The 27,457-nt window shown below is 51.5% G+C and overlaps 2 protein-coding genes across 3 annotated transcripts; one reads left to right on the forward strand and one right to left on the reverse strand.

Moving 5' to 3' along the window:
* Positions 1 to 10,552: 10,552 nt before the first annotated feature.
* SLC2A4 (solute carrier family 2 member 4) lies at positions 10,553 to 19,793 on the forward strand. Its single transcript, XM_007521857.3, has 11 exons — positions 10,553 to 11,128; positions 12,404 to 12,520; positions 12,788 to 12,960; positions 13,050 to 13,174; positions 13,278 to 13,393; positions 13,492 to 13,654; positions 13,741 to 13,928; positions 15,387 to 15,491; positions 15,640 to 15,741; positions 17,722 to 17,925; positions 18,707 to 19,793. Exons 1-11 carry the CDS (start codon positions 11,096 to 11,098, stop codon positions 18,908 to 18,910), a joined length of 1,530 nt encoding a protein of 509 aa, XP_007521919.1. The 5' UTR covers positions 10,553 to 11,095; the 3' UTR covers positions 18,911 to 19,793.
* Positions 19,794 to 20,207: 414 nt separating this feature from the next.
* YBX2 (Y-box binding protein 2) lies at positions 20,208 to 26,657 on the reverse strand. Of its 2 annotated transcripts, none has more exons than XM_007523313.3 (9): positions 26,202 to 26,657; positions 25,722 to 25,785; positions 24,327 to 24,360; positions 22,954 to 23,043; positions 22,136 to 22,420; positions 21,880 to 21,983; positions 21,442 to 21,619; positions 20,675 to 20,760; positions 20,208 to 20,572 (listed from the first exon to the last, which is right to left on the reverse strand). In XM_007523313.3, exons 1-8 carry the CDS (start codon positions 26,491 to 26,493, stop codon positions 20,710 to 20,712), a joined length of 1,098 nt encoding a protein of 365 aa, XP_007523375.2. In that variant the 5' UTR covers positions 26,494 to 26,657; the 3' UTR covers positions 20,208 to 20,572; positions 20,675 to 20,709. The 2 variants fall into 2 exon arrangements, with proteins under 2 accessions (XP_007523375.2, XP_060060263.1); XM_060204280.1 differs by having other exon boundaries at positions 21,442 to 21,640; positions 26,202 to 26,584.
* Positions 26,658 to 27,457: the final 800 nt, after the last annotated feature.

Genomic DNA, 27,457 nt, shown 5'->3' on the forward strand with positions numbered 1-27,457 from the left:
GTTTCTCTCTTGAGACCAGAGCACTGCTCACTTCTGGCTTACGGTGGTGCTGGGGATTAAACCTGGGATCTCAGGGCCTTAGGTGAAAAGCTTTTGCAGAACCAGGGCCAGGTGATGGCGCACCTGGTTGAGCGCACAAGGACCTGGGTTCAAGTCCCTGGTCCCCACCTGCAGGGGACAGCTTTGTGAGTGGTAAAGCAGGTCTGCAGGTGTCTCTCTGTCTCTCTCCCTTTCTAGCTTTCCTCCTCCTCTCAGTTTCTGGCTGTCTCTATCCAATAAATAAGTAAAGATAATAAAAATTAAAAAAAAAAAAAAGCTGTCTCCCCAGCTTGCAGGTCTCTGTCTTTCTCTCCCTCTCTCTGAATCATTCCCTATCAAAGTCAAATAAATTTTTTTTTGCAGTTCGAGCCCCCAGCTCCCCACCTGCAGGGGTGTCACTTATAGGCTGTGAAGCAGGTCTGCAGGTGTCTATCTTTCTCTCCTCTGTTTTCCCCTCATCTCTCCATTTTTCTCTGTCCTATCTAACAAAGATGACATCAATAACAACAACAATAATAACTACAACAATAAAACAACAAGGGCAGCAAAAGGGAATAAATAAATATTTTTTAAATTTTTTTGAAATATATATATTTAATTTTTTATTATTATCTTTATTTGTTAGAGACAGCCAGAAATAGAGATGGAAAGGGGAAATGGAGGGGGGGGCAGGTGCTAGGGAGTGGGTGCTAGCACAGTGGGTTAAGCACGCATGGCTCAGACCAGCAAAAGGATCACTGTTCAAGCACCCGGCTCCCCACCTTCAGGGAGGACGCTTTACAAGCGGTGAAGCAGGTCTGCAGGTGTCTACCTTTCTCTCCCCCTCTCTGTCTTCCCCTCCTCTCTCCATTTCTCTCTGTCCTATCCAACAACAACAAGAGTAGTAATAACAATAATAATAACAACAAGGGCTACAAAAATGGGGGGAAAATGTCCTCCAGGAGCAGTGGTTTCGTAGTGCAGGCACCAAGACCCAGAAATAACCCTGGAGGCAAAAGAGAGAGAGGGAGGGAGAGAGAGACATGCTAGAGGTTCCAAAGTCCCAGGTTCAATCCCCAAACCACCAAAAAGCCAGTCTGGTAAAAGAGAGAGAGAGAGAGAGAAAGAGAAACACATGCAGCACTGCTTTACTACTTGTGAAGATTTCCCCCTGCAGATGGGGGCTGGGGGCTCCAACCTGGGTCCTTGTGTACTCAACCATGTGTGCCACCACCCAGCCCCAAAATAAAATATTTTTTAAATAAATAGATATCTAAAAAATTATTGACTTGGGGCCAAGTGGTTATGCAGTTGGTTTAGCACACATATCACTATATGCAAGGACCCAGGTTCAAGCCCCGACTCCCCACCTGCAGGGGGAAAGCTTCATGAGCAGTGAAACATGGCTGCAGGTGTCCCTCTCTCTCTTTACCTCTGTCTCACCCCCCCCATCAATTTCTGTCTCTATCCAATAATAAATAAATAAGTAAAATAAAAGATTTCCTGGGAGTTGGGTGGTAGCGCAGCGGGTTAAGCGCAGGTGGCGCAAAGCGCAGGGACTGGCATAAGGATCCCGGTTGGAGCCCCCGGCTCCCCATCTTCAGGGGAGTCGCTTCACAGGCGGTGAGGCAGGTCTGCAGGTGTCTATCTTTCTCTCCCCCTCTGTGTCTTTCCCTCCTCTCTCCATTTCTCTCTGTCCTATCCAACAATGACGACGACATCAGTAACAATAATAACTACAACAATAAAACAACAAGGGCAACAAAAGGGAATAAATAAAAACAAAATTTTCCCAACACAATCTCCCCAGACAATATGTTGGGTCCACCTGCATGTTAGCTGTCAGACTCAGGCAAAAACTAGTAAAAAGCCATGGGCCCTTTGGAATATACCTAAAATAGACCTATTAGCTTTTTCCAACACATAGACCTCCAAATCTTCATCTGCAATATTCTTGCCTTTAGGTTCATGACTAGTCAACAATTTGTTCTGCTTTATATCTTAACTCCTTTTCAACCATCAGACTCCAGATGCTACCATGATGCCAACCTGACTTCCCTAGGAAGATGACCCCACCAATGTGTCCTGGAATCCCACCTCTCCAGAACCCCACCCCACTAGGGAAAGAGAGAGACAGACTGGGAGTATGGATCGACCTGCCAATGCCCATGTTCAGCGGGGAAGCAATCACAGAAGCCAGACCTTCCACTTTCTGCATCCCACAATGACCCTGTGTCCATACTCCCAGACGGATAAAGAATAGGAAAGCTTTCAACGGGGTGTGGAGGTTGCGATAGGGAGTTCTGGTGGTGAGAATTGTGTGGAATTATATCCCTCTTATCCTATGGTCTTGTCGATACCTCCAGTTTATAAATTAAAAAAAAAAAATAGAGATCTCCTAAAAAAACAACATTTAGGGAAAAAAAAGCTATTGACTTGACTATTGTGCCTGCTTTACCACGTGCAGATTTGAGCCCAGTCTACCACAGTGAAGGAGGCTTCAGTACTGTGATATGTCCCTCACACTCTCTCGGTCTCTCTATCTGAAAAAGTCATCCCAGAGCGGTGATGAAAAATAAAGAAAGAAAGAAAGAAAGAAAGAAAGAAAGAAAGAAAGAAAGAAAAAAGCTCTGAAAGACAGCTCACCTGGTATGTGCAGCAGGTTCAAGCAGGTTCCTTGCACAGCACATGGAGTGCAGTGGCCTCAGAGGAAGCTCTTCTGCTGTGGTTTCTTTCCTTCTCTGTTTTCTTTCTTTCTTTCTTTCTTTCTTTCTTTCTTTCTTTCTTTCTTTCTTTCTTTCTTTCTTTTTTCCCTCCAGGGTTATTTCTGGGCTCGGTGCCTGCACCATGAATCCACTGCTCCTGGAGGCCATTTTTTCCCCCTTTTGTTGCCCTTGTTGTTGTAGCCTCGTTGTGGTTATTATTATTACCATTGTTGATGTTGTTCGTTGGATAGGACAGAAATGGAGAGAGGAGGGGAAGACAGAGAGGGGGAGAGAAAGATAGACACCTGCAGACCTGCTTCACCGCCTGTGAAGCGACTCCCCTGAAGGTGGGGAGCCGGGGGCTCAAACCAGGATCCTTATGCCGGTCCTTGCACTTTGCACCACATGCGTTTATCCCACTGCACCACCGCCCCACCCCCCTTCTCTGTTTTCTATCTATCGAAAATGTCAACCCGTATCACCTGCAACAGACATCTACAAATAGATAAAGACAGTATGTTCAGGTGACTTAGATCCTAGAAGGAGGAAAAAGGCAATAAAAACATAAACAAATAGTGTATGTTTGCAAGCTGTAAAAGAGGGCAGTGTAATGAGGTTGGGTCCAACCTAGAGTGACAGCCAGGAGCCTTCTCTGAGGAAATGACTGCTAAATAATGAAATCATCTGTGAGGATAATGTTATAGGAAGAAGGAGCAGCAAGCACAGATTGTGTCACCATCTGACACCCTAGAGATCTGATTAATGCAAAGGGAGAGTAAGAGCGTCACTGTGGCCTATATGATCCAGAGGTTTAAGCTCAGAGCCTCATGCTCCTGGCGGTCATTTTTTCCATTTTAATGGACAGAACAGAGAGAAATTCAGAGAGGAGAGGGAGAGAGAGAGGGAGAGAGAAAGATACCTGTAGGTCTGCTTCACTGCTTGTGAAGCTTCCTCCTGCAGATGGGGAGCTGGGGCTCAAACTTGGATCCTTGCATGGGTTCTAGTGTTTAGTACTATGTACACTTAACCAGGTACACCATTGCCTGGCCCCGGTTAAGTATTTTTTTGTGGGTGACTGTGTATTAAATCCTAGACACATTAAAAAAAGAAAGCCAGATGGAAGTAGATAGCATAATGGTTATGCAAAAGGACTCTTATGCCTGAGCCTTCACAAAGTTCCAGGTTCAATTCCCCACACCACCATAAGCCAGAGCTGAACAATGCTCTGTTAAAAAAAAAAAAAAAAAAAAAAAAAACACTCAACCAGTCTTCTTTTGTGGTCCATGAGGTGGCACACTGGACAAAGCATTGGACCCTCAAGCATGAGGTCCTGAGTTCAATCCCCAGTAGTACATGTACCAGAGTGATGTCTGGTTCTCTCTCTCTCTCCCCTCCTATCTTTCTCATGAATAAATAAATAAGTTCTTAAAAAAAGCCTTGGGGAGTCGGGTGGTCATGCAGTGGGGTAAGCGCAGGTGGCACAAAGCGCAAGGACCGGTGTAAGGATCTCAGTCGAGCCCCCAGCTCCCCACCTGCAGGGGAGTCGCTTCACAATTGGTGAAGCAGGTCTGCAGGTGTCTGTCTTTCTCTCCCCCTCTCTGTCTTCCCCTCCTCTCTTGATTTCTCTCTGTCCTATCCAACAACAACAACATCAACAACAACAATAATAACTACAAGGGCAACCAAAGGGAATAAATAAATAAATATTTTTTAAAAGCCTTGGTGAATAATAAAACATTGGTGCCATTGTTCTGCCATGTCACAAACTAGGTTTGAGCCCAGCTGCCACCGAATTGAAGGAAGCTTCAATGTGGTATAAGCAGAGAGAGATTGGTATACTTATTGGTTGAGAAGCCTCTATAAAGTGAAAGGAGAGGGATTTATGAGTAAGTGAATGGGAAAGTGTGGAAGTGATCATCAGACATGGGAGATTTTTCAGTTCAATAGAATAGAGAAAGTTGGTTTTGGAGATGACAAAGCCTAGGGTAGGAACTTGAGGTTAGGCTAAATGGAAAGATCATTAAGTGAGACGGATGCAAACAAGGAATTACAGACATAGCACACTGGTCATAAACACTAGTGTTTATCTTTATTTATTTATTGGATAGAGACAGGTATAAATCGAGAGGGAAGGGGGTTATAGGGAGGGAGAGAGACACTGCAGTCCTGCTTCACCACTTGTGAAGCTTTCCCCCTGCAGATTGGAACCAGGGGCTCGAACCTGGGTCCTTGTACATTGTAACATGTGCGCTCAACCAGATGTGCCACCACTTGGCCCCTAAAGCTTTGGACTCTTAAACATGAGGTCCCGAGTTTGATCCCCAGCAGCACATGTGCCAGAGTGATGGATGTCTGGTTCTTTCTCTCTCCTCCTTTCTCATAAATAAATAAAATAATAAAAAAAAGACACTAAAAGAAGAAGGAAGTGAAAGAGAAGGAGAATGAAAGCAACAAAAACAAGGAAAGACAGAAATGAGAAGGACTGAGAGGGTCCAATCAGATGGAGTACCTGAAGGGTTTTGAATTCAGCAACAATGATGATAGAGACACAAGTGTCAATAGGAGACAATATGCCAGGTGCTAAAGCTATTAGTGAATGTGGGTGAGTGACCATCTTTTTATTTATTTACTTATTTTCACTTTTGTTGCCCATGTCTTTTTATTGTTGTTGTAGCTATTATTGTTGTTATTGATGTCATTGTTGTTAGATAGGACAGAGAGAAATGGTGAGGGGAAGGGAAGACAGAGAGGGGGAGAGAAAGATAAGACATCTGCAGACCTGCTTCACCGCCTATGAAAGGACTCCCCTGCAGGTGGGGAGCTGGGGGCTCGAACCGCCCCACGTGCGCTTAACCCTTTGCACTACCACCCGACTCCCAAGTGACCATCTTAAAAGCCATTAAACAATAATAGCTAAGTGGTCTGGGAGGTGGCACAGTGGATAAGGATTTGGAATCTCAAGCATGAGGTCCCAAGTTCAATCCCTGGCAGCACATGTACCAGAATGATGTCTGGTTCTCTCTCTCTCCCCTCCTGTCTTTCTCATAAACAAATAAAATCTTTTTAAACAAACAAACAAAAAAAACAATGATAAATAGTGGGAGCTTCAAAGGAGCAAACGGTTTTTGAAGGATAAAGGGAGAATAATGGTCTAGATGCTATATTAGAGCAATATTGGGAGCTCCAGATCCTGCGGCATATGAAGTAAAGTCAAAATACAAGTGGGTGCGGGGATGGGAAGACACACTGGGAGGTGGCTGAGTAGTGAAGCCCATGTCCCGCCTCAGCATGAGGTCCAATTCCATCCCCACATCTCACTGGAAAAAGATGAGAGGAAGAAAGAAAGAAAGTAAGTAAGAAAGATGGGGTAGATAGCATAATGGTTATGTAAAGAGACTCTCATCCTGAGGCTCCCAAGTCCCAAGTTCAGTCCACCCCCTCCCCAACCCCCCTCCCCACCCCATAAGCCAGAGCTGAGCAGTGCTCTAGTAGAAAAAAAAAAAGAAAGTACTTTCATTTCACTCTTCACCCTCCTTATAAACAATAAAGTGACTTTTAAATAAAAGAAAGAGGGATGGGGGTAGATAGCATAATTATTATTATGCAAAGAGACTGTCATGCCTGAGACTCTGAAGTCCCAGGTTCAATCCCATGAACCACCATAAGCCAGAGCTGTGCAGTGCTCTGGTGTTTCTCTGTGTCTTTCCCTCTCTGCATATCTCTCAAAAATAAAATAAAAGAAAGAAAGAAAGAAAGAAATCCTTCAAGACAACAAAATTTCAGGTTTCAACTAGATCTAGGAAATGGCATATACAGAGAAAAGGTTTTTTTTTAATCTTTATTTATTGGTTAGAGAGGGCCAGATGGTGGCACACCTGGTTGAGTGCACATGATATAATGCATAAGGACCGAGGTTCAAGTCCCCAGTGCCTATCTGTAGGGGGAAAGCTTCACGAGTGGTGAAGCAGTGAAGCAGGTATCTCTCTGTCTCTCTTCTTCTCTATCCTCCCCTTCCCTCTCCATTTCTGGCTATCTCTATCCAATAAAGAAAGATAATTAAAAAAGAGAGAGAGTGTGTGAGAGACAGAGAGACACCTGCAGCCCTGCTTCACCACTTGCAAAACTTTCCCTCTGCAGGTGGGGACCAGGGGCTTGAACCCAGGTCCTTGTACATTGTAACCTGTGCACTCAATCAAGTGCATCACTGCCCAGCTCCATGATGACAGTTTTGAGTCCAGAGGTTATAGTGCAAGAGTCAGAAAGGTCAGGTCTGGTTCAAAGACTAGGTAGGATGAAGGTTTATAATGAGGTAAGCAAGCTGGTATGGGAAGAAAACCTACTCACTTGTTTCTGTTGGGAAATGTGTTTTGACTTCTGATAAATCAGTAAATGACTGGGGAGATAACATAGTGGTTGTGCAGAAAGACCTTTGGGCCTGAGATACCTAAGGTTTCAGGTTCAATCCTCAGCACCACTATAAGCCAGAGCTGAGCAGTGCTTTGGAAGAAAAAAAAAAGACAGAAAAAAATGACTATATGTTTTAAATATACAAAATGATTCAAAAGTATTAATTATAACGGAGAGCCAGGAGATAGTTCACCTGGTAGAACCCACACCCATACAATGCTGTCTGAGCGCGCAGAATCCAGCCCCTGGCCACCAGAGGGAAGCACCTGCATAGGATAACTTCTCAGGCATGAACACATACTGCAGACCTGCCTCACCGCCTGCGAAGTGGACTCCCCTGCAGGTGGGGAACCTGGGGCTCGAACTGGGATTCTTTCGCTGGTCCTTGTGCTTTGTGCCACGTGCGGTTAACCCGCTGCGCTACCGCCCGACTCCTCAGAATAAATAATTTAAAAATAATAATAAAATAAAAATTCCCTTTTATGGCGGAGTGTAGATACCATAATGGTTATATAAACAGACTTTCATGCCTGAGCCTCCAAAATCCCAGGTTCAAGCACCCGCACCACCATAAGCCAGAGCTGAACAGTGCTCTGGTAAAAAAAAAAAAAAAAGTTATAAAAATTCCCTTTTAGGGCGGGGGAGACAGCATAAAGGTTATGCAAACAGACAGACTCTCATGCCTGAGGCTCCAACGGAATATTACAAGACTGATTACAAGACTTCCCCCCTCCTTTTATTATCTTCCTCTCTCTCTCTCTTTCTCTCTCTCTCTCTGTCTCTCTGTCTCTCTCTCTCTCTTTCTTTCTTTCTTTCTTTTCTTCCCCAGATCACTACTCAGCTCTGGAGGAATGTGTTCTGTATGAGTCTATTTACATGAAATTCCAGAAAATGCAAATTTCGATCTACTGACAAACAGTAGATCAGCGGCTCTCTGGGGATGATAGGAAAGGCTGAAGAGAGTGGTTACAAAATTACATGGGGGGTGGAGAGGGTAGACAGCATAATGGTCATGCAAACTAACTCTCATGCTTGAGGCTCCATAGTCCCAAATTCAATCCCCTGCACCACCATAAGCAGAACTGATCAGTGCTCTGGTAAAATGAAGGAAGGAAGGAAGGAAGGAAGGAAGGAAGGAAGGAAGGAAGGAAGGGAGGGAGGAAGAAAGAAGGGGAGAGGGTAGATAGTATAATGGTATAATGGTGGGGGGCTGGAAAGTGGCACACTGGGTTAAGGGCACATAGTATGAAGTGCAAGGACCTGTTCAAGGATCCTGGTTGAAGCCTCTGGCTCCCCACTTGCAGGGGGTTTTGCTTCATAAGCAGTGAAGCAGGTCTGTAGGTGTCTATCTTTCTTTCCCCTTCTCTGTCTTCCCTTCCCCTCCCCTCTCAATTTCTCTCTGTCCTATCCAAAAAATAACAAAAATAGCATAATGGTCATGCAAAGAGACACTCATGTTGAGGCTCCAAAGTCTCAAATTCAATCCCCAGCCACCACCATAAGACAGAGCTGAGCGGTGCTCTGGGGAGGGGGAAAAAAAAAATCAGGAGCAGTGGAGTTGTCATGTAGGAATTCAGCCCCAGTGATAAGCCTGGTGTCAAATAAATTATAATAAGAATTATTATTATTTTAGAGGGCATGCTGTGAAATCTCTCTTTAATGCTGTGGGAGCTAGGTTCAAAACTGGGTTGTGCATATGGCAAAGTAGCATACTATCTACGTGAGCTATTTCTCCAACCCCCAATAGATAAATATTTAGGAAAGAAAAGGGGGGCTGGGCACTGACTCACTAGGTAGAACATACATGTCACCATGGACAAGGACACAGGTTCAAGTACCTGGCTTCCACCTGCAGGGGGTGAAGCTTCATGAATGGTGAAGCAGGTCTTCAAGTGTCTATATCACCCTTCCCTCTCAAATTCTTTCTATGAAAATAGTCATGGGGGTCTGGGGGGTTGCACAGCGTGTTAAGTGCACATGGCATGCAGCACAAGGACTGGTGTAAGGATATTAGTTCAAGCCCCCATCTCTCCACCTGCAGGAGGGTGAAGCAGGTCTGCAGGTGTCTATCTTTCTCTCCCCCTCTCTGTTGTCCCCTCCTCTATCCATTTCTCTCTGTCCTATCCAACAACAACAACAGCAGATATAACAATAGCAACAACAAGGGCAACAAAAATGGGGAAAATGGAGTGGTGGACTCATACTGCAGGAACTGAGTCCCAGCAATAACCCTGGATGCAAAAAGAAAAGAAAAGAAAATACTACTACTAATAATATAATAATAATGTTGGCTGAGAATGGTGAAATCAAGCATGCAGAGCATGCAGGAGGCCCTGTTTTTGGAGTGGACACATGTTGGTAACTAATGGATAAAGGTGGGGCAGGAGAGAGTCCAGCATAACTTTCAAGATTCTAGTAAGAGTGACAGGGTGGCAGACAGCGATATTCACTGGGATGAGGAAATTAAGAGTTTTGGACATTTTGATCATGTCAGTTGCCCTTCCAGGTGGTAACTGAACACTAGGGTCTTGAGTTCAAGAAAGACTAGGTCGGTTGTCATTGAAGCCTCCTAAGGTTATGGAAGCCTTGTGAAGGCAGAATGGAGAGGGCCACGGGGCCAAACTACCTTGCTCCAATCCACTGTGGATCCCCTCTTTCCCTCCAGGTGGCACTATAGTCCCGTGCTTCAGAGGCCGACTTTCCGAGCCCAAGTTCTTCGTTCACGCAGTGTTTCTGCTTCTCTCTGGCTATGACTGCAGCCGCCTCCTGAGAGCGTGTCCTAGAGCGTGTCCAAGCCGTGCCCAAGCCATGCCACGCATATGCCTGATGACTCAGGGACCTCAGGCAGTTGATATAGTAGATGTGACAAATGTCCCTCTGTCACTTCCAGGGACCTATGTGAGAAATGGGCTTGGGGTAGGGCCAGCTCAGTAGTGTCCAGCGGCCGGGAGGTGGCGCAGAGGATAAAGCATAGGACTCTCATTACTCGATTTGAGTTCGATCCCTGACACCACATGTGCCAGGGTGATGTTCTGGTTCTCTCATGCTCCCTCATTTTTTTCTCATCAATAATTTTTTAAAACTAGAGTTACGATTTTTTTTTTCTAAGTAGTGTCCAGAGCAGGCATGCACACAAAGAGAACTATCACCAGACCCGTTAGGAACGGGATTTCCTGTGCTCCAGGGCCCCTCCTCGTGGGAAGCAGGTCAGGGACCCTTTAAGGCTCCATCACCCTTCTCCTCCCCCCGCCCCCCCCGCCACCCCCTTCTCCGTTTCTGGACAGGCCAGGACACACGGGACCTGACATTTGGCATCTCCCAACGTGGGAACTAAAAATAACCGCTCTGGGTTACTTGGGGCCATTGCTCCCCATCCACCCTGCGCACCCGCTGCGGCGCGGTCTCTCCCCGGCAAGTATCCCCGTCCCTTGGGGTCGGTCCTCTCGGTGCTGTCCGGCCGCGCTGGACTTGACATCGGTCCTTCCTCCCCAGACCCGGACTGGTGGGCGGGGCCTCCGCGCGGTGGTGGCCTCCAGGCTTTCCCAAAGCCTCCCAGTCCCGGGTGTGAGCCTAAGGGATATGTCCCGCCCGCGCGCAAAGGCGCGGGGCTGCCCCTAGAACTTGGCTGCGGTGCCGAATCCCGGTTTGGGAGGGGGCGTGGCCTGGGTGTGCGGGCTCCTGGCCAATGGGTGCTGTGAAAGGCGTGGCCCGGGGTGGGGCGGGGGCTCGAGTGGGGGCTCCTCGGGTCCTTTCACTCAAAGCCAGGCTCCGCCAGGTCCGCGGGAGCCCCGCCGCTCTCTGACTCCTTGGCTGGGCGCGGTGGGTCGCGCCAGCCCGCCCTCCGCTCGCACATCGCTCCGAGTCCCCAGTCGCCCCCCGCGTCCTTCCTCTGCCTTCCCGGCCGCGGCCGCAGACAACCCCCGCCCGCCCACGGCAGCTCCTGCGCCCCCAGCCCCTGAAACGACATGCCGTCGGGGTTCCAACAAATCGGCTCAGAAGTAAGGTTCAGCGCGCTGGGGCGGGACGCGATCGCGGGGCCCGCGGGTCTCGGGCTGGGGTCGCGGCTGGGTGGGGGGCAGGGGCGGCCCCTGCGCAGGCGCGGGGGTGGGGGCAGGGGGCGGGGGATTGGCTATTTATACCCGAGTGACAACCCGTGACTGCGGCCCCAATCCCTCCAAGGGGCAGAGCGGGGCCAGGGGACCGTTCGGGGACACCGGCCACCACTGTAATCTGCGAGTCCGTGGTCCACGGCGCTCTGTGACGGGATCGGGGACACCCTGTCTTCAATTCCATTTGAGGAGGCAGATGGGGGGGGGGTCTTGCCCTCCAGGAGCTGTCCAAGCTCTAAGGCATTTTTCTCCCATGGGAGGAGGCTCTCTGTGGGCCACCACCCCCACTCCTGGCCACCCTCCAGGACGCTGAACTTTCCCTTGGCCCCATCATCTGTGGAGGGGCAGAGGGGAGTGTCACCCCCCCCCTTCAGCTCAGGTTTCCGCTTGGAGACAGTCTGTGCCGCCAGAGAGCAGTCACCACTGCCACCGCCCCTCACACCACCTTCCCGCCCCCATCCCCTGGGCATGGCTTTCCCAGGCAAAAGCCAACGCGCCACTCCCCCCCTTGGAGTTTAGAGGGGGAGGGGAGGGGAGGCCAGGGCGGAGACGGAGAAGGCCATCTCGAGGGCTATAGGCCAGGAGAAATGACCTCAGTGTCCTTTATGGAATTGTCCTTCTTGGCCCTGTGGGGGTGGGGGGGTATTCAGGAGCCAGATGAGGAAAGCTCAGAGGGGAGGGAAGAGGACAGGCTGGTGAAGAGAATGAACTTGTCCACCGAAAATCACTGTCAGGGATACGGTTAACATTTGACTTTGATTTTCACAGTTTCACTGGTGGCTTAAGCAAAGCCGGATCATCATCCCTCTCTCACAGAAAAGGAAACCTGGGTTTAGAGGTGGAGGAAATGACTTGTCCAAGGTCACACAGATTGGAGTTCAGGTCTCTTAAGGCTAAGTCTGTCCCAAAGTCACAGGGGTTGTGTGATCTAGGCGCTTGAGCATTCCTTTGCCTGTTGGACTCAAACGTGCAGCTGTGTCTCTCATGGCCCTGGTTCCTATTGGGTTCTTCCTGCTTTTGTTTACATTGAGAGCTCCTCGCAAGTCCTAATATGGCCCAGTTTCTCTAGTGCTGGATGAAACCCAAGCTCATTGGGCTCCTGGAAAAAGGAAAGAAGCCACACAATTGATGTGACCTCCCTTCTCCCTGCTTCTGCCTGCCCAGGATGGGGAGCCCCCTCAGCAGCGAGTCACCGGGACCCTGGTCCTTGCTGTTTTCTCTGCGGTGCTCGGTTCCCTTCAGTTTGGCTACAACATCGGGGTCATCAATGCCCCGCAGAAGGTGAGGGGGGTCCCACCTGCAGGGGGAAGGTTCACAAGCAGTCGAGCAGTGCTGCTGGTGTCTCTCTGTCTCCCCCTCCCCTCTCCATTTCTCTGTCTCTACCAATAAATAAATTTACAAGCTAGTTTTAAGAAGGGAGGAGCCTGTAGCTGGCAGGATGATGGTGCAAAGACTCAGGGAAAGGAAACTGTAGGGGTGAGCAGAGAGGGGATGAAAGGGCTGACAGGGAATCACCCCCTATGCTATCCATCCCCTCCCCACCACCAGGTGATTGAACAGAGCTACAATGAAACATGGCTGGATAGGCAGGGGCCTGAGGGGCCCAGCTCCATCCCACCAGGTACCCTAACAACACTCTGGGCTCTCTCCGTGGCCATCTTTTCTGTGGGCGGCATGATCTCCTCCTTCCTCATTGGCATCATCTCTCAATGGCTGGGAAGGTATGGGGCTGGAGGGCAGGGGTGGGGGACTGGGACAGGAGCCACAACTGAGGCCTCGAACCTTCACAACTCGACTCTTTGTCTGCCAGGAAGAGGGCAATGTTGGTCAACAACATCTTGGCAGTGCTGGGGGGCACACTTATGGGCCTGGCCAAAGCTGCTTCCTCCTATGAGATGCTCATTCTTGGACGGTTCCTCATTGGTGCCTACTCAGGTATCCACTGGCATCCCACCCAGTGCCCTGCTCTCTCCTTCACCATCCCTGGGCATCAGGCTGGGAGTGGGCAGCTGCCCTTAGGCTTCTTCTCTCTGCCTAGGTCTGACATCGGGGCTCGTGCCCATGTATGTGGGGGAGATCGCGCCCACTCACCTGCGGGGTGCCTTGGGGACACTCAATCAACTGGCCATCGTCACCGGCATTCTCATTGCGCAGGTGACTGGGCCTGGACTCATGGGAGCACCAGGCAGGGGTAGGTGGAACCCTGGGGAACAGGCTGAATGGCTGTCCTCTTTCTCATTCTGTCCCCACAGGTATTGGGTTTGGAATCCATGCTGGGCACTACCACGCTGTGGCCACTACTCCTGGGCATCACAGTGCTGCCAGCCCTTCTTCAGCTGATTCTGCTGCCGTTCTGTCCAGAGAGCCCCCGCTACCTCTACATTATCAGGAACCTGGAGGGGCCTGCCAGAAGGAGTGAGATCCACCCCTGTCTCAATAGCACTAGTCCTCCTCTCAGGCCCCACCCCAGCCCTCTCAGGTCTGACCTTCCTCACCCCTAGGTCTAAAGCGCCTGACAGGCTGGGCTGATGTGTCTGGAGCTTTAGCTGAGCTGAAGGAGGAGAAACGGAAACTAGAACGTGAGCGGCCATTGTCCCTGCTCCAGCTTTTGGGCAGCCGTACCCAACGGCAGCCCCTCATCATTGCTATTGTGCTGCAGCTGAGCCAGCAGCTCTCCGGCATCAATGCGGTGCGTATGCAGGTCCCTCTAGGCAGGGCGAGGATTAGGGAACAGCCTGGGAGGAAGGGCGAAGAGAGCAAACCTAGTTAAGTACTTACACTACAGTGCGCAAGGACCTTGGTTCAAGCCCCTGATCCTCACCTGCAGGGTGAAAGCTTCATGAGTGGTGAAGCTTTCAGGCGTCTCTCTGTTTCTTTCTTTTATTTTTAATATTTCTTATTTATTTTTAATGAATAAGAGATACAGAGTGAAAGTGACCAGAGAGCACTGCTCAACTCTGGCTTATGGTGGTGTGGGGGATTGAACCTGGGACCTTGGAGCCTAGGGTATGAGAGTCTCTTTGCATAACCATTCTGCTATCTACCCATGCCCCAGTGCCTCTGTTCCTTTCCCTCCCTTCTCAATTTCCCATCTCTGTCTCTATCCAATAATAAACAATATTTTTAAAAAGATAATTATTGGGAGTCAGGCGGTAGTGCAGTGAGTTAAGCGCACATGGCGCCAAGCTCAAGGACCCACGTAAGAATGCCGGATCCCGGTTTGAGCCCCTGGCTCCCCACCTGAAGGGAAGTCGCTTCACAGGCAGTGAAACAGGTCTGCAGGTGTCTATCTTTCTATCCCACTCTGTCTTTCCCTCCTCTCTTGATTTCTCTCTGTCCTATCCAACGACTACAACAATAAAACAACAAGGGCAACAAAAGGGAATAAATAAATATTAAAAAATGGATAAAATGGGTCTCTAGGAGCAGTGCAGGCACTGAGCCCCAGCGATAACCCTGGAGGCAAAAAAGAAAAAAAATATATAACTTTCATGCCTAAGAATCTGGGTTCAAGCCCCTGTTCCCTACCTGTAGAAGGGAAGTTTTACAAGAGGTGAAGCAGTGCTTCAGATGTCTCTCTGTCTCTCTTATCTCCCTCTTCCTTGATTTCTGTTTCTATCAAAGAAATATATTTTTTAGTTTTTTATTATTTATTTTCCCTTTTGTTGCCATTGTTTTTTATTGTTGTTGTAGTTATTATTGCTGTTGTTATTGATGTCGTTGTTGTTGGATAGGACAGAGAGAAATGGAGAGAGGAGGGGAAGACAGAGGGGGAGAGAAAGATAGACACCTGCAGACCTGCTTCACCACTTGTGAAGCGACTCCCCTGCAGGTGGGGAGCCGGGGGCTTGAACCGGGATCCTCATGTCGGTCCTTGTGCTTCACACCATGTGCACTTAACCTGCTGTGCTACCTACTGACTCCCATAAATAAATATATATATATATACATATATATTTATTTCAAAACCATAAATATATTTTAAAAGGTCATAGTGCTTCCCTTCTAACAGGATCTAAGTAATATCATCAGTTCCTACTTTAAAAAAATAATAAAATAAAAACAACTCAGATCACTCCAGCTTAGTGTGGCTGTAAGGGAGGAAGGGACCATCCTGCCACCTCCTTTTCTTCTCCCTCACTTGTAGGTTTTCTATTATTCAACCAGCATCTTTGAGTCAGCAGGAGTTGAGCAGCCGGCCTACGCCACCATAGGAGCAGGTGTGGTCAACACAGTCTTCACTTTGGCTTCGGTAACAACTGGCTCCTGGAATGACCCCCACCAGTGGTTTCACATTCCTGGGTGTCCTGGAGGTCACCCTCTTCTTACCCTGCCCCACATGCCTCCCATTTTGTGTGCTCTGAAAGACCCCTACCAGACCCTGGTTCTCCCCCCAACAGGTATTCCTGGTGGAAAGGGCTGGACGCCGGACGCTCCATCTCCTTGGCCTGGCAGGAATGTGTGGCTGTGCCATCTTGATGACTGTGGCTCTGCTTCTGCTGGTGAGGCATCAGCAGTGGGAAGGGAGCCCGCAACTCAGCCCATAGGGTCTGCCCCAGGAGGCTCTGGGGGCCGGCTGTGGGGCAAGGACTTTGGTCCGTGTCTCCAGGTAAGCTGCAGCAGGACCCATTCTGATGGAAGTTGCAGCTCAACTCTAGTGGCCAGGAAGGAGAGCCACTGTCAAGCCACAGGGATAATGATTCCTCACAATTCCCAGGAACCCCCAGCTTGATTTTATTACTGCCCCCCCCCATCCACCTACCTAGAGCTTCACTGGGCAGGATTCCACCACCACTCTCAGATTAAAATCTTTTTTAAAATTTAGTTATTATTGAATAAAGACAGAGAGAAATTGAGAAGGGAGGGGGAGATAGGGAAAGAGATAGACACCTGTAGCTCTATGTCACCATTTGTGAAGCTTTCCCTCTGCAGGTGGGGACCAGGGGCTTGAACCTGGGTCCTTGCACACTGTCATGCATGGGCTTAACCAGGTGTGCTATTACCTGGCCCCGCAGATTTTGCATGTGTGTGTTTACATTTTTTATATTTATTTTGCCTTTTGTTGCCCTTGTTTATTGCTGTTGTAGTTATTATTGTTGTTGTTGATGCCGTCATTGTTGGATAGGACAGAGAGAAATGGAGAGAGGAGGGGAAGACAGAGAGGGGGAGAGAAAGAGAGACACCTGCAGACTTGCTTCACCGCTTGTGAAGCGACTCCCCTGCAGGTGGGGAGCCGTGGGCTCTAACCGGGATCCAGGATCCTTAACGTGTGTCCTTGGTTTTGCATCATGTGCGCTTAACCAGCTGCGTTACTGCCCAACTCCCAGGTTTTTTTGTTTTGTTTTGTTTTTTAAGATAGAAGGTGATAGGGAGGGAGTCGGGCTGTAGCGCAGCAGATTAAGCGCAGGTGGCGCAAAGCACAAGGACCGGCATAAGGATCCCGGTTCGAACCCCGGCTCCCCACCTGCAGGGGAGTCGCTTCACAGGCGGTGAAGCAGGTCTGCAGGTGTCTGTCTTTCTCTCCTCCTCTCTGTCTTCCCCTCCTCTCTCCATTTCTCTCTGTCCTATACAACAACAACAACAATAATAACTACAACAATAAAACAACAAGGGCAACAAAAGGGAATAAATAAAATATTTAAAAAAAAAAAGGTGATAGGGAGAGAAAGAGAGGAGAGAGATCATACTGACCCATTGTTCAAGTTTCCCCTTTGTGTGATACTTCAGTGTGGTGACTGAGAGTTTGAACCTGGGTCCTCAAGTATGGTGAACTGCCCTCTACTTGGTGAACTGTCTCCCTGTCCCTCTTTTTATTATTTATTGAGAGAGAGAGAGACAAAGAGAGAGAGAGATCATAGCACCGTATCATGTATGTCAGAGTGACGCTCTGGTTCTCATTCTTAATAATAAATCTTTGAGAGATAGAGAGTAGCATGCTAGCTAGCATCAAGCAGTACTAGGGATCAAACTCAGGACCTTATGCTTGCAAGTCCAGAGCTCTAGCTGCTATGCCACCTTCTGGACCAATAATTTTTTATAATTCTTTATTTCTCTGGAGAAAGAGGAGAAACACCACAGCACTGTTTCATCATCCATGGCGCTTCCCCAGGAAGTGTCCATGTTTCCATGAGGGCCTGGGTTTTATGCACAGAAAGCATGTGCTGTACCAGATGAGCTGTCTCCCGCCCACTATTGTCATTTTATGTAATACTTATACTTGGCATTGATACTGAACTCACACGTGCAAGGCATGCACTCTATCACTGAGCCACCTTCTTGACCCAGGACCCAGTTTTAGAACTCAGTGGGAATTGAACAGCTTAGGCTGTAATATTCCTTCTGTCTTGAATCAGCATGAAGCAACTGTTTTAATCTAGGGTAACGAGTCTCCCCCTACCCCCATGAGCTACGGGGAGGGGTAGATTTCAGTAGTCTGGGGAAGACCAACCCTAAACTCCTTACCCTTCCTGTCTGGCTCCCAGGAGCGAGTTCCTGCCATGAGCTATGTTTCCATCGTGGCCATCTTCGGCTTTGTGGCATTCTTCGAGATTGGCCCTGGCCCCATTCCCTGGTTCATCGTGGCTGAGCTCTTTAGTCAGGGGCCCCGCCCAGCAGCTATGGCCCTGGCTGGTTTCTCCAACTGGACGTGCAATTTCATCATTGGCATGTGTTTCCAGTATGTTGCGGTAAGTCTCTTTGCCTCTGTCCCAGTACCCCACACTGTAGAGCAGAGGAGGGGAGGCAGCTTGTAGCCTAGCCACCTGCTTTTCAGTTGGAGACACCACTACCCCCCCAACCCACTAGTGTGGGGGTCACTGTGGTGGGCTAGATGGGCCCTACAGACCACCTGCTCCACTAGAATCAAAGGGGAAAACGAGGCTTAACTAGACAGGATAGCAGCAGTTATCTTCAAAAGAAACTAGTGGCATAACTACAGACTGGGAATAAATGATAAATGTCATTCTTGCTGCAAATGACTAGGAATCCACTGAGTGCAGTAATTCAGGATGGGAAAGATGGTGAAGAACTAGGGGAAGAGTTGAAGTTCAAGGAATTTTTTTTCTTTTTAATTTTATTTATTTATGAATGGATAGGAGAGAAAGAGCCAGATATCACTCTGGTCCATGTGCTGCTGGGGATTGAACTCAGGACCTCATGCTTGAGAGTTTGATGCTTTATCCACTGCGCCACCTCCCAGACCACATTTTTTTTCTTTTTAATTTTATTTGACACAGAGGGAAATGGAGAGGGAAAGCAGAAAAGAACAAGGGAGAAAGGGCTGGGGGAGATATGGGTGCACCACCACCCATCCCCTAAGGAATCCTTTTTTCACTAAATTCTCACTCCTGGTCATTAACATCACCCCACCAAGGAGATGTCTGCTTTCCGTAGTGTCCCTGGATCTCTGTGAGGAATTTGAGTCCCTGGCTCTCCTGAATCACCCCTCCCCTCTCCTGCTGTCCCCAGGATGCTATGGGGCCCTACGTCTTCCTTCTATTTGCGGCCCTCCTGCTTGGCTTCTTCATCTTCACCTTCTTAAAAGTACCTGAGACCAGAGGCCGGACATTTGACCAGATTTCAGCTGCCTTCCACCGGACGCCCTCTCTCTTAGAGCAAGAAGTGAAACCCAGCACGGAGCTTGAGTACTTAGGGCCAGAGGAGAATGACTGAGGGGCTGGCCCAGGTGGGAGAGCCTGTACTCTCACCTCCCAAGATGCCCCCTTTTTCTCTACAGCACTTTAACCCTCTCTTCCCCATGCCTTCTAGACTGAGAAAATCCCTACAGTCTGGTGGGACTGGGAAGCTGAGGGGTGGTCTGAGGACCCTCGTTCCCTGTGTGTGATCTCTTGGATTATTTATGTGTTGTGGTTAGGCTGTGGCCACAGGATGGGCCATTCTTCCCTCATCCCCCCCCCCCCCCATCCTACCCAGTCTTAGCTTCAGAATACACCCCCTCTTCTGCTAGAGAAGAGGGTATAGAAGGGGGTTGACTCTAGGACTGCTATTTTAGTGGACTCAAGTGAATCTCAGAGCGGGACTGAAGAAGAGAAACCCAGTGTCCTGCCCCCTTTAACTTCTCACTATCTGGCACTTCTGAACTCTTGCCGCAGACTCGGGTGAATCTGGTGAATCGGGGAGGGACTTTCCTAAGTTAACCCTCGCAGGACAAAGGACATGCTCTGCTGTGTCTAACCTCCCCTCTCTGCAGGCTGTCCTCTCACTTAACCTTATTGGGCAAGAGGAAACACATGCCCTTCTCGCATGCAGCAGGATCCCACTTGCAGACTTAGGGCTATGGGTCCTACCCTGAATGTCCCCCAAAGCTGCCAAGCTGTGGGTAAGGTGTGGAGAAGTAAACCTTTTTCTCCTCTCCCATCTTGATAGGGCACTGTACTCAGGCTTTTCCCCAACTTAAGGAAGTTAAAAACCTTCAAATATTTTTTGTATATGTTTGAAAAAGGTAGGGAGAAGCAACTGAAGGTTTGTTGTATGAAATGTATATGTGTGTGTATATATATGTGTATATATATGGATATAAAAATCACTGTATGAGGTCAGTGTCCTAGTGTGAAGGCACTCAAAGATGGGCTGAACTAGGAACCATGACGACGCCCTTCCCAGCCATTTAAGCTGAAAACTGAAGAATTCTCTGCCTGTCTGCCCGCATGCCCCCCCTTACAGTTCTAGTCACTGCTTCTATTAATAGTAAGTGCTCAATAAATTGCAGCTACAAGTGCCAGACACTTCTCTTGGCACTTTACGTAAGACTTGTTCTGCAAAGGAGAGTCTCCCCATTTTCCAGCCGGGGAAAGTGGCACTCACAGTAGTCAAGTCACTTGTTCTGATGAGTCGCAAATCCAAAAGCCTGAGACAGGCCTGCCCACTACTGCCCCACCTTCTCCCCGCTCCAGCCAGTTGCCAGCAACTCTCCGAATGGAAACAAAGCAGAGACCAAGACGACAGGAAAGCCTGTTTTTGTTTTTACTGGAGGCTCAGGTGGCACATGACAGTTCATAAAATGGCTTCAGAGGTAGGGGGTAGGAGGAAAACAAAAAATAAACTGGGGTGGGAAAGGAAAACCACCAGGAGGAGGTAAGAGCTGGCTACTTCCTTCTCAGCCTTATATAGGGGTGGGAGTTGGTGCCTCTGACAAAGATGGATCCCTTCCCTTCAGCCCTCGGTCGGGGAGAGGGGGAAAAAAGCAAAAGGCTGTTGTTTGGGCCCTCCTGAGTCTCAAGGAAAAGGGGCGAAAGCCGGTGTTAGATGTCCTGAAGAGGAAAAGGGGAGGGGTGCTGGGTAGGGTACAGGTCAGTTGGAAAAACTGGCAGATACCTAAGAGAAAAAGAAATGGGCAAGTCAGCACTTGCAACCTACCACTACCCCAACCCCTGCCTGGCTGCCCACCTGCGGGCTGCCCCAGAAGCAGCCACTCACCAGATGGTGGCTCTGGGTATCCTTTTGAGTTGGAATCACTCCAGTATGGTGGTGGGGGGGTCCCCACTGTTGATAGGGGCTGAGGTCTAGGCAAAACAAGGGTGGTCCATGGAGACCCACTTGCTTTTTAACAACCTCCCCATTCAAACGTCTCCTCCCACCTTTTCCCTTTCCATTCCTCTCCCCTATCAGCTCCTCCCAGTCACATCCACAAGCCGGCCCCCAAGCTGAGCTGAGGTCTCCAGGAGTGAACCCTGCTACACTGGCTGCCTGGAAGGGGATTGGGCAGCAAAAGAATGGAGTGAGAAGATGAGAGACAGAAAAAGGCGGGCGAGGCAGCTAAGTTGGACAGTGCACTCTGTCATGGATTCTGGTGCCCGCCACCCTGTCTCTGGGTCTAGCTGAAAAAGTCAGTCTGAAGGGGCCGGGGGGGGGGGGGGTGGCACACCTGGTTGAGCGCACATGTTACAATGTGCAAGGACCCGGGTTTGAGCCCCCGGTCAAACCTGCAGGGGGAAAGCTTGGCGAGTGGTGAAGCTGGGCTGCAGGTGACTCTCTCTCTCCCTCTCTGTCACCCCTCCCTCTCAATTTCTGGGCTGTCTCTATCCAATAAATAAAGCTAATAAAAAAATTTTTTTAAAAGAAAAGGTCAGCCTGTAGTAGTGGAGATCCAGTGATGGCAAGAGGAAAAAGAAAAGACAGAAGAAGGCGGAAGTTGAATCTAACTTTTTCCTCCCCTTTCACACCAGATGCTCCATGGTCCTCACCTCTGGGGCTGTGGACTGCCTGGGTCCAGGAGGTTGCTGCCGTCGCCGCTGGAAATAGGGGCGGTTTCGTGGGCGCTGGGGTTCAGGCCGGGAACCATCAGTGGGGCCTTGATTGGGTTTGGTCTCACCATCCCCACCTTCTGTAGTAGGCTGTTGGGGTGGCCTGGGGCGGAAAGGCCTAGCAGTAGAAGGGAAGATTCTGAGGGAAGAAAGGAACCTGGACCACCTCCCCTGTTGCCCAGGACTCTGCCAGAACAGGTGGGCTAGCCTCCCCACCCCACCCCACTTCTAGGGGTGCCTACTGTGCTCCAGGCACCTAAGCAGTGAGTCATCCCCCTCCCCCCTCTTCTAGCTTCAGGCTTTTCTTAGAGCTGAACTCTTCCCCCTTCCCCTAGGGACAGGGATGGGGTGGGGAAGACAGTGCCACAGGAGTCTTACCTTCGGTACCTGGGCCGGAATCTGGGTGGGGGGATGCGCTCATCTCCTTGCTGTTGGTCCCCCTCCAATGGGGCTGTCTCTTTGGGTTCCACCCCATCGGTGGCCTGGGAGGATACAAAAGCCTGGGTGAGCTAGGTGTCCACAGCTCCCCCTAACCCTCTATATCACTTCCTCTGGGACCTCTGCTCTCTCTCTTCCTCAACTCCAGCTCCTTTCTCCAGACTTGGAGTGCAGTTCTCATATTCCCCATCTTTACCTCTATAGGCTGCTGCTGGTTGGGGGGCCGAGGGCCTCGCACAAAGCGCCTTCGGTAGAAGAATGGTGGTGGGCGCCGTCGTCTGGGCCGCTGCCCAGAGTCTTCAGCCCTCTCCCCTTCACTGCCTGGTTCTGTCCCGCCTGAGGGAGCCTCTGCCACCATGGGTGGTGGGGCAGCTGGGCGAGGCCGGGGGATGAATCGGCGGAACCTACGTCGATTGGGGGCATAGCGGCTGCCCTTCACTGGCACCCCCCCAGGCCCAGTTACATTAGCAGCTTCTGCACCCTAGGAAGGAGGCAGGGAGGAAATAGGGAGGATTTACTCCAACAACAGACGTGCAGGATGCCCGGACTGGCTAGAACATTAGTCCACCAGTTTCCTTTTAGCTCTACTTCTGCAACCTGCATCCCCATGGGGAAGGGGGGATGACATATGTTAGGACCCTTCTAGAAGCCACCTCTGCAACTTGTCCTTTGGAAATAGATGCTACTGTACTCTCTCAACTTTAAGACTGGTAGTGGAGGAGGGGATGGAGGAAGAGGCCTGGCAGCAACTGTCTTGCCAGAGGATTGATTCAGTCCTTGATGACGGGGCCCCCTGTGGAGAACAGACAAAGTGCTTGGTGTACTTCAGAGAGACCCAGATGTCACTGGTGATAGGACAGCCCTTAGAGCAGCTGGGGGCTAAGGAAGGAGACAATGACTGGGTGAGCCCCACCCCCAGTCTCAAGAGCTAGCCTCAGGACCATAGCCTGAGACACCTCCAGGCCATCCTCCCACAAGTTCAGTCAACTCTGTGCCCCTCCACAGCCCCCAAACCTTCTCTCCTTCCACGACATCAAACTCCACCGTCTCCCCGTCTCCAACGCTGCGCAGAAACTTCCTGGGGTTGTTTCTTTTAATAGCTGTCTGGTTGGGGGAAAGGTCACAAGGGTGAGGACAGCAAGATGGGAGCCTCTCTCACCCCTGCTGAGATCACCACCCAATTTCTTTCTTCCCCACATTTTACTTGTGGGCTTTAGCTAGAAGCCGGCATGAGAAGGTACAGAAAGAAAGCTGGAAGTCAGGGGGTCTCAGGAAGAATTGTGCAGTTAGCACTCCCTTCTTCCTTTGGTCCTCAGGAAATTTAAAAAGGGAGGCAAGAAACATCAACTCAAAAGCTAAGTAGAAAGCAGAAACAGTCTAAGATGCAAAGCAGGTAAGGGGGGGAGGAAGGGGTAGGTAGCATAATGGTTATGCAAAGAGACTCTCATCCCTGAGGCACCAAAGTCCCAGGTTCAATCCCCCACACCATAACCAGAGCTGAGTAGTGCTCTAGTTTAAGAAACAAAACCCCGCAAAGCAGGCAAAACATAGTGCTTCTTTTTTTCTTTTACCAGAGCACTGATCAGCTCTGGTTTATGGTAGTGCAGGGGACTGAACCTGGGACTTTGGAGTCTCAGGCATGAGAGTCTCTTTGCATAACCATTATGCTACCTACCCTGCCCAATATTGTGCTTCTTACCTCGAGCTCACTATGAGCTCTTTCCACCAAAACAGTGACTCTAAACTAGCCTAAACTAGTGAGCATCAGAATCACCTGGAGAGCTTGTTGGAACAGATTGCTGGGCCCCTTCCCCAAGTCCCAGAGAAAGAGGGTGTCAGGTGATGCTGCTGGTGCAGGGGACCACACACTCTGAAAACCAGCGCACCAGGTCAGGTCATTCTAGCCTGTGTCCTTGCCTTCTCAACAGTGCCCCGCATTTACTCCTGGAGTGTTCGTGGGAAGCCTGTGTGCCCAGAGGACAGCATGTACCTTTCTTAGAGACAGCCCAAACAGGGTCAGTGGTGGTTAAGACAGGCACCTGGGGCAGCCGGGGAGGAGGGGGCTGATTTCCTGGTGGGCAGAGGCTAGAGCAAGGATGGGGAACACATGACCTACTAGCCAAGAAATCATTTTATCTGGCCCTCCCAAGACAACTGTAGAGTTTCTTATATAGTGACACTAAGTGCTAATTTTTAAGTTGATAATTTTGTATGGCCCACGAATGATGGTGGAGACAGCTTAATGGTTAGGGTTCAAAATAACTGTCGTGCCTGAGGCTCTCTGAGCTCCCAGGTCCAATCCCCAGTACCACCATAAGCCAGAATTGAGCGGTGCTCTGGTTAAAGAAAATGGGATCCTCTCCTCAGAAACTCAACCTAGTTCTTACCTGGTGAACAAAGACATCCTCCTTGGTGTCATTCCTGCAGAACAGGATGAGTCATTAGGAGGTGGCTTTGGTCAGGGACTCTCATCCACTAAGGTCACCCTAGCCTCCCATTCCAAAGATGAGTGTGTCTATCCGCTCCAGCCTTTTACAGCTGCTGGGGAGTCGACAGTAGACAACACCCAGGACTGAAACAAGAGCCTGCAAGGCAGCTCCCAGAAGTTGGCACAAAGCATACCTGTGAGTCCTGGGCTTTAAGGCTGCAGGGGGAGGCAAGGGCACCTTGAAGGAGCGGGGCCAGCTCTTTACCTGCTGAGCTCTCTATCCCAGGGTCACCTCAGAACCTGGTAGTGCTGGGCTGGGCGTAACTGTCCCTTGCCTGCACCCCCCCCCCCCAACTCCCATGGTGGCTGGAAAATTCCACTCCATCTCCTTCCTTCTGTACTCAAGGAGGGAGAAAGTGGGGACGGGGTAGAGGTGCAGAATACCTTTGAGAAGGGATGATATGCTAAATAAGTGTTTGCTCCAAACAGCCACAACACTTTATTCTCTCCCTCAGCCTGGAGGTGAACCCCAGGACTAGCATTCAACTAAGGGGCCAAGGGCAAGAGAGATCATTTGCTACCACCCTGCCTATTGCCCATTTAAGTGAGCACCCCAGTGGTCAGAGGGGAGAAGAAAAGGGGAAGGCTTTCCCTTCAAGACCTTTAAGGAGCCCTAAGTTTTGGGAACACAAGAGACCCTTCCCTTGAAGGCACTTGAATCTGCACAAAGGTTAGCCTGTTCAGAGGGAATCAGGGCCTCCCGGGAGGGCTGGGCCGGGCAGGGTGCCCAGGCTGGGGAAGAGCCCACTGGGGGAGCCCCGGCTCGCGGTGCTGGGGGACGGGGCTGGGGGACAGGGCTGCCTCTGCCTAGACGCCCCCTTCCCGCCCACCCAGATGGCCCCGTCAGGTGGGGCAGTCATAGGAGCCAGCAGCGCTCCCGAGGGAGATGAGTTACGAGGGTGCTATGTGCCTGCCCAAAATAGGAAATGAGCAAGGATTCCAGCTGGGGGAGCCCCGAGGGCAGACAGCACAGGTACATTCTGCCCCCAAGGCGTGGCAGGCTAAACCAGAAGGGAGGTGAGGCTGCCGGGGACAGCCGGGGACAGGCCCGGAGGGTCAGAATCAGGTTTGCCAAGTTCCGAGATCATTAACCCACTGCTGGCTGCCCTTGGAAGATGCGGAGGAGCCTTCATTCTGCCCACCTTGGCGCGGCGCTTAAAGACTTTCAAGCGGCACCAGCTGGCTGCTGCGGCCATGTGCCTCGGCGGGGGCAGAGGCGAGGTGGGGAAGGTGCTGGGCCACAGGCCAGTGCACGAGACCTCCACTCCACCCCCTCCCTGAGCTCCTCGGATACCTGTTGATGAATCCGTAACCATTCCGGACGTTGAACCACTTGACAGTGCCCAGGACTTGGATAGCTGCCAGGCGGAGATGCGGGGGCAGCAAGACGGGGGGTTGAGGGTGGGGGGGAGAGATGGAGTCGGGACTCAGTGTCTAGGCGCTCCAGTAACCCGAGCCAACTTTCTCTGTGTCACCTCTTCAGCTCAAACGTCAAGCCCACCAGGTTGTTTCTCCCCAGGCTTTGCTACGCTCAGCTCCACCAGAAAGCAAGTGCTTGCAACAGTGGGCCGCGAACGCCCTTTCAGGTTCAGGTTCCGGTTCCGGTTCCGGCGCTTGCCCTGAACCCGGGTACTCACCTGGCCCACCAGTCCCTCCCCCGACACACCTGAGGGCGCCTCACCTGTCACCCGGAGTCCCCGGGCTCCACCCACCCGCCCCCGGGAACCCCCTTTGGTCCCGGGGTCCCCAGCCCCCCTCCGGGGCCCCCCCTCACCCAGCACCGGTTTGTCCGCCTGGCTCCGGGCCGGGGGCGCGGGGGTCCCCGAGGCCGCCGTCGCCGGGGTGCCAGGGGTGCGGGCGCCCGGCCCAGGGGGGGTCCCAGCAGCGGGGCCCGAGGCGGCTCCGACCCCGCCGCCGCCCGCCCCGCCGCCGCCCGCCCCGCCGCTTGCTTTCGGTGGTTCCCCCGCGGGCACCGGCACCACCACCGCGACCACCCCCGCAGCCGTCGCGGGCACCGTCGCCGCGGGGGTCGCTGTCGCCACCGCTGCCGCCTCCGCCTCGCTCATCCCGCCGGGTCCAGTACCGGCCCCCGCCGCCGCCACCGCCACCTCCTCCGCCGCCACCGCCCCGGCCCCTCCCCCCGGCTCGCGACCCCGCCGCCCCGCTCGGTCCTCGCGCCCCGAGCCAGGCCCGCACGCCGGCAGCCGGTCCCGAGCCCCGGCCAATCGCAGGCCGCAACCGCGGCGCGCGCTGGCCCCGCCCCCGACCGCGGGCCAATCCCAGAGGAGCGGACCCCGGGCCGGCACAGCAGCCCCGCCTCCCGGACTTCGAGCGGAGGCCGAGGCCTCAGCCCGCGCTCTCGTAAGTACACCAGGGGGCGAGCCCCGACGCCGCCACGTGACCGCGCCTGGCTCAGCCTATTGGTCGACGGCCCGTCGCCCCTCCCCCTCCTCCCTTTTCCACCGGCCGCGGCAAATCAAACGGGCTGGTGGCGCCTCAACCGCCACCTGTTCTCCGCACCGAGGGCGGGGCGCCCCGCTCGCAGGTTGCCCCTGACGACCCGCGTTGGGGGCCCGGGCAGGCACCGTTCTGGCGGACAGCCGCGGGGCTCGCCTGCACCCTCGAGCCGGGCCTGCCCGCAGCGCCTCCCCCCGGCCGCAGGATGGCCCCGCGCAGCCCGACGGCGCAGCCCGACGGCGCAGCCCTCTCGGGCGGGCCTGCCTCCAGCCGCGTCACTCGAAAGGTGTGATTGCTCTCGGGGCCGGGCGGCAGCGCGCTCGGCTAAGCGCGCTTAGCACTAGGCGCAAGGACCCGGGTTCGAGTCCCCGCACCCCACCTGCAACAGGGACGCTTCATGAGAGGCGACTCAGGTCTGCAGGTGTCTCTCCTTCTCTCTCCCTCTCTGTCTCCCCTCTCCCTCTCAACTTCTTTTTAAGATTTTATGTATTGATTCATGAGAAATGATAGAGAGGGAAGAGCCAGCCATCACTCTGGTACATGTGCTGCCGGGGACTGAACTTAGGACCTCCT

Source organism: Erinaceus europaeus, chromosome 12, assembly GCF_950295315.1.
Source record: "Erinaceus europaeus chromosome 12, mEriEur2.1, whole genome shotgun sequence".
NCBI classification, from domain to species: domain Eukaryota; kingdom Metazoa; phylum Chordata; class Mammalia; order Eulipotyphla; family Erinaceidae; genus Erinaceus; species Erinaceus europaeus.

Bases quoted from the DNA above. Each gene is read 5' to 3' on its own strand.
- SLC2A4 (XM_007521857.3), top strand. From the start codon at position 11,096: ATGCCGTCGGGGTTCCAACAAATCGGCTCAGAA. The intron at 13,394-13,491 runs GTGACTGGGCCT...CTGTCCCCACAG, and splicing joins CCGGCATTCTCATTGCGCAG to GTATTGGGTTTGGAATCCAT. The intron at 13,929-15,386 runs GTGCGTATGCAG...CCTCACTTGTAG, and splicing joins AGCTCTCCGGCATCAATGCG to GTTTTCTATTATTCAACCAG.
- YBX2 (XM_060204280.1), bottom strand. From the start codon at position 26,493: ATGAGCGAGGCGGAGGCGGCAGCGGTGGCGACAGCGACCCCCGCGGCG. The intron at 24,361-25,721 runs GTATCCGAGGAG...CCTGTTCTGCAG, and splicing joins GGTTACGGATTCATCAACAG to GAATGACACCAAGGAGGATG. The intron at 21,641-21,879 runs GTAAGACTCCTG...TTCTTCCCTCAG, and splicing joins TTCCGGCCCAGGTACCGAAG to AATCTTCCCTTCTACTGCTA.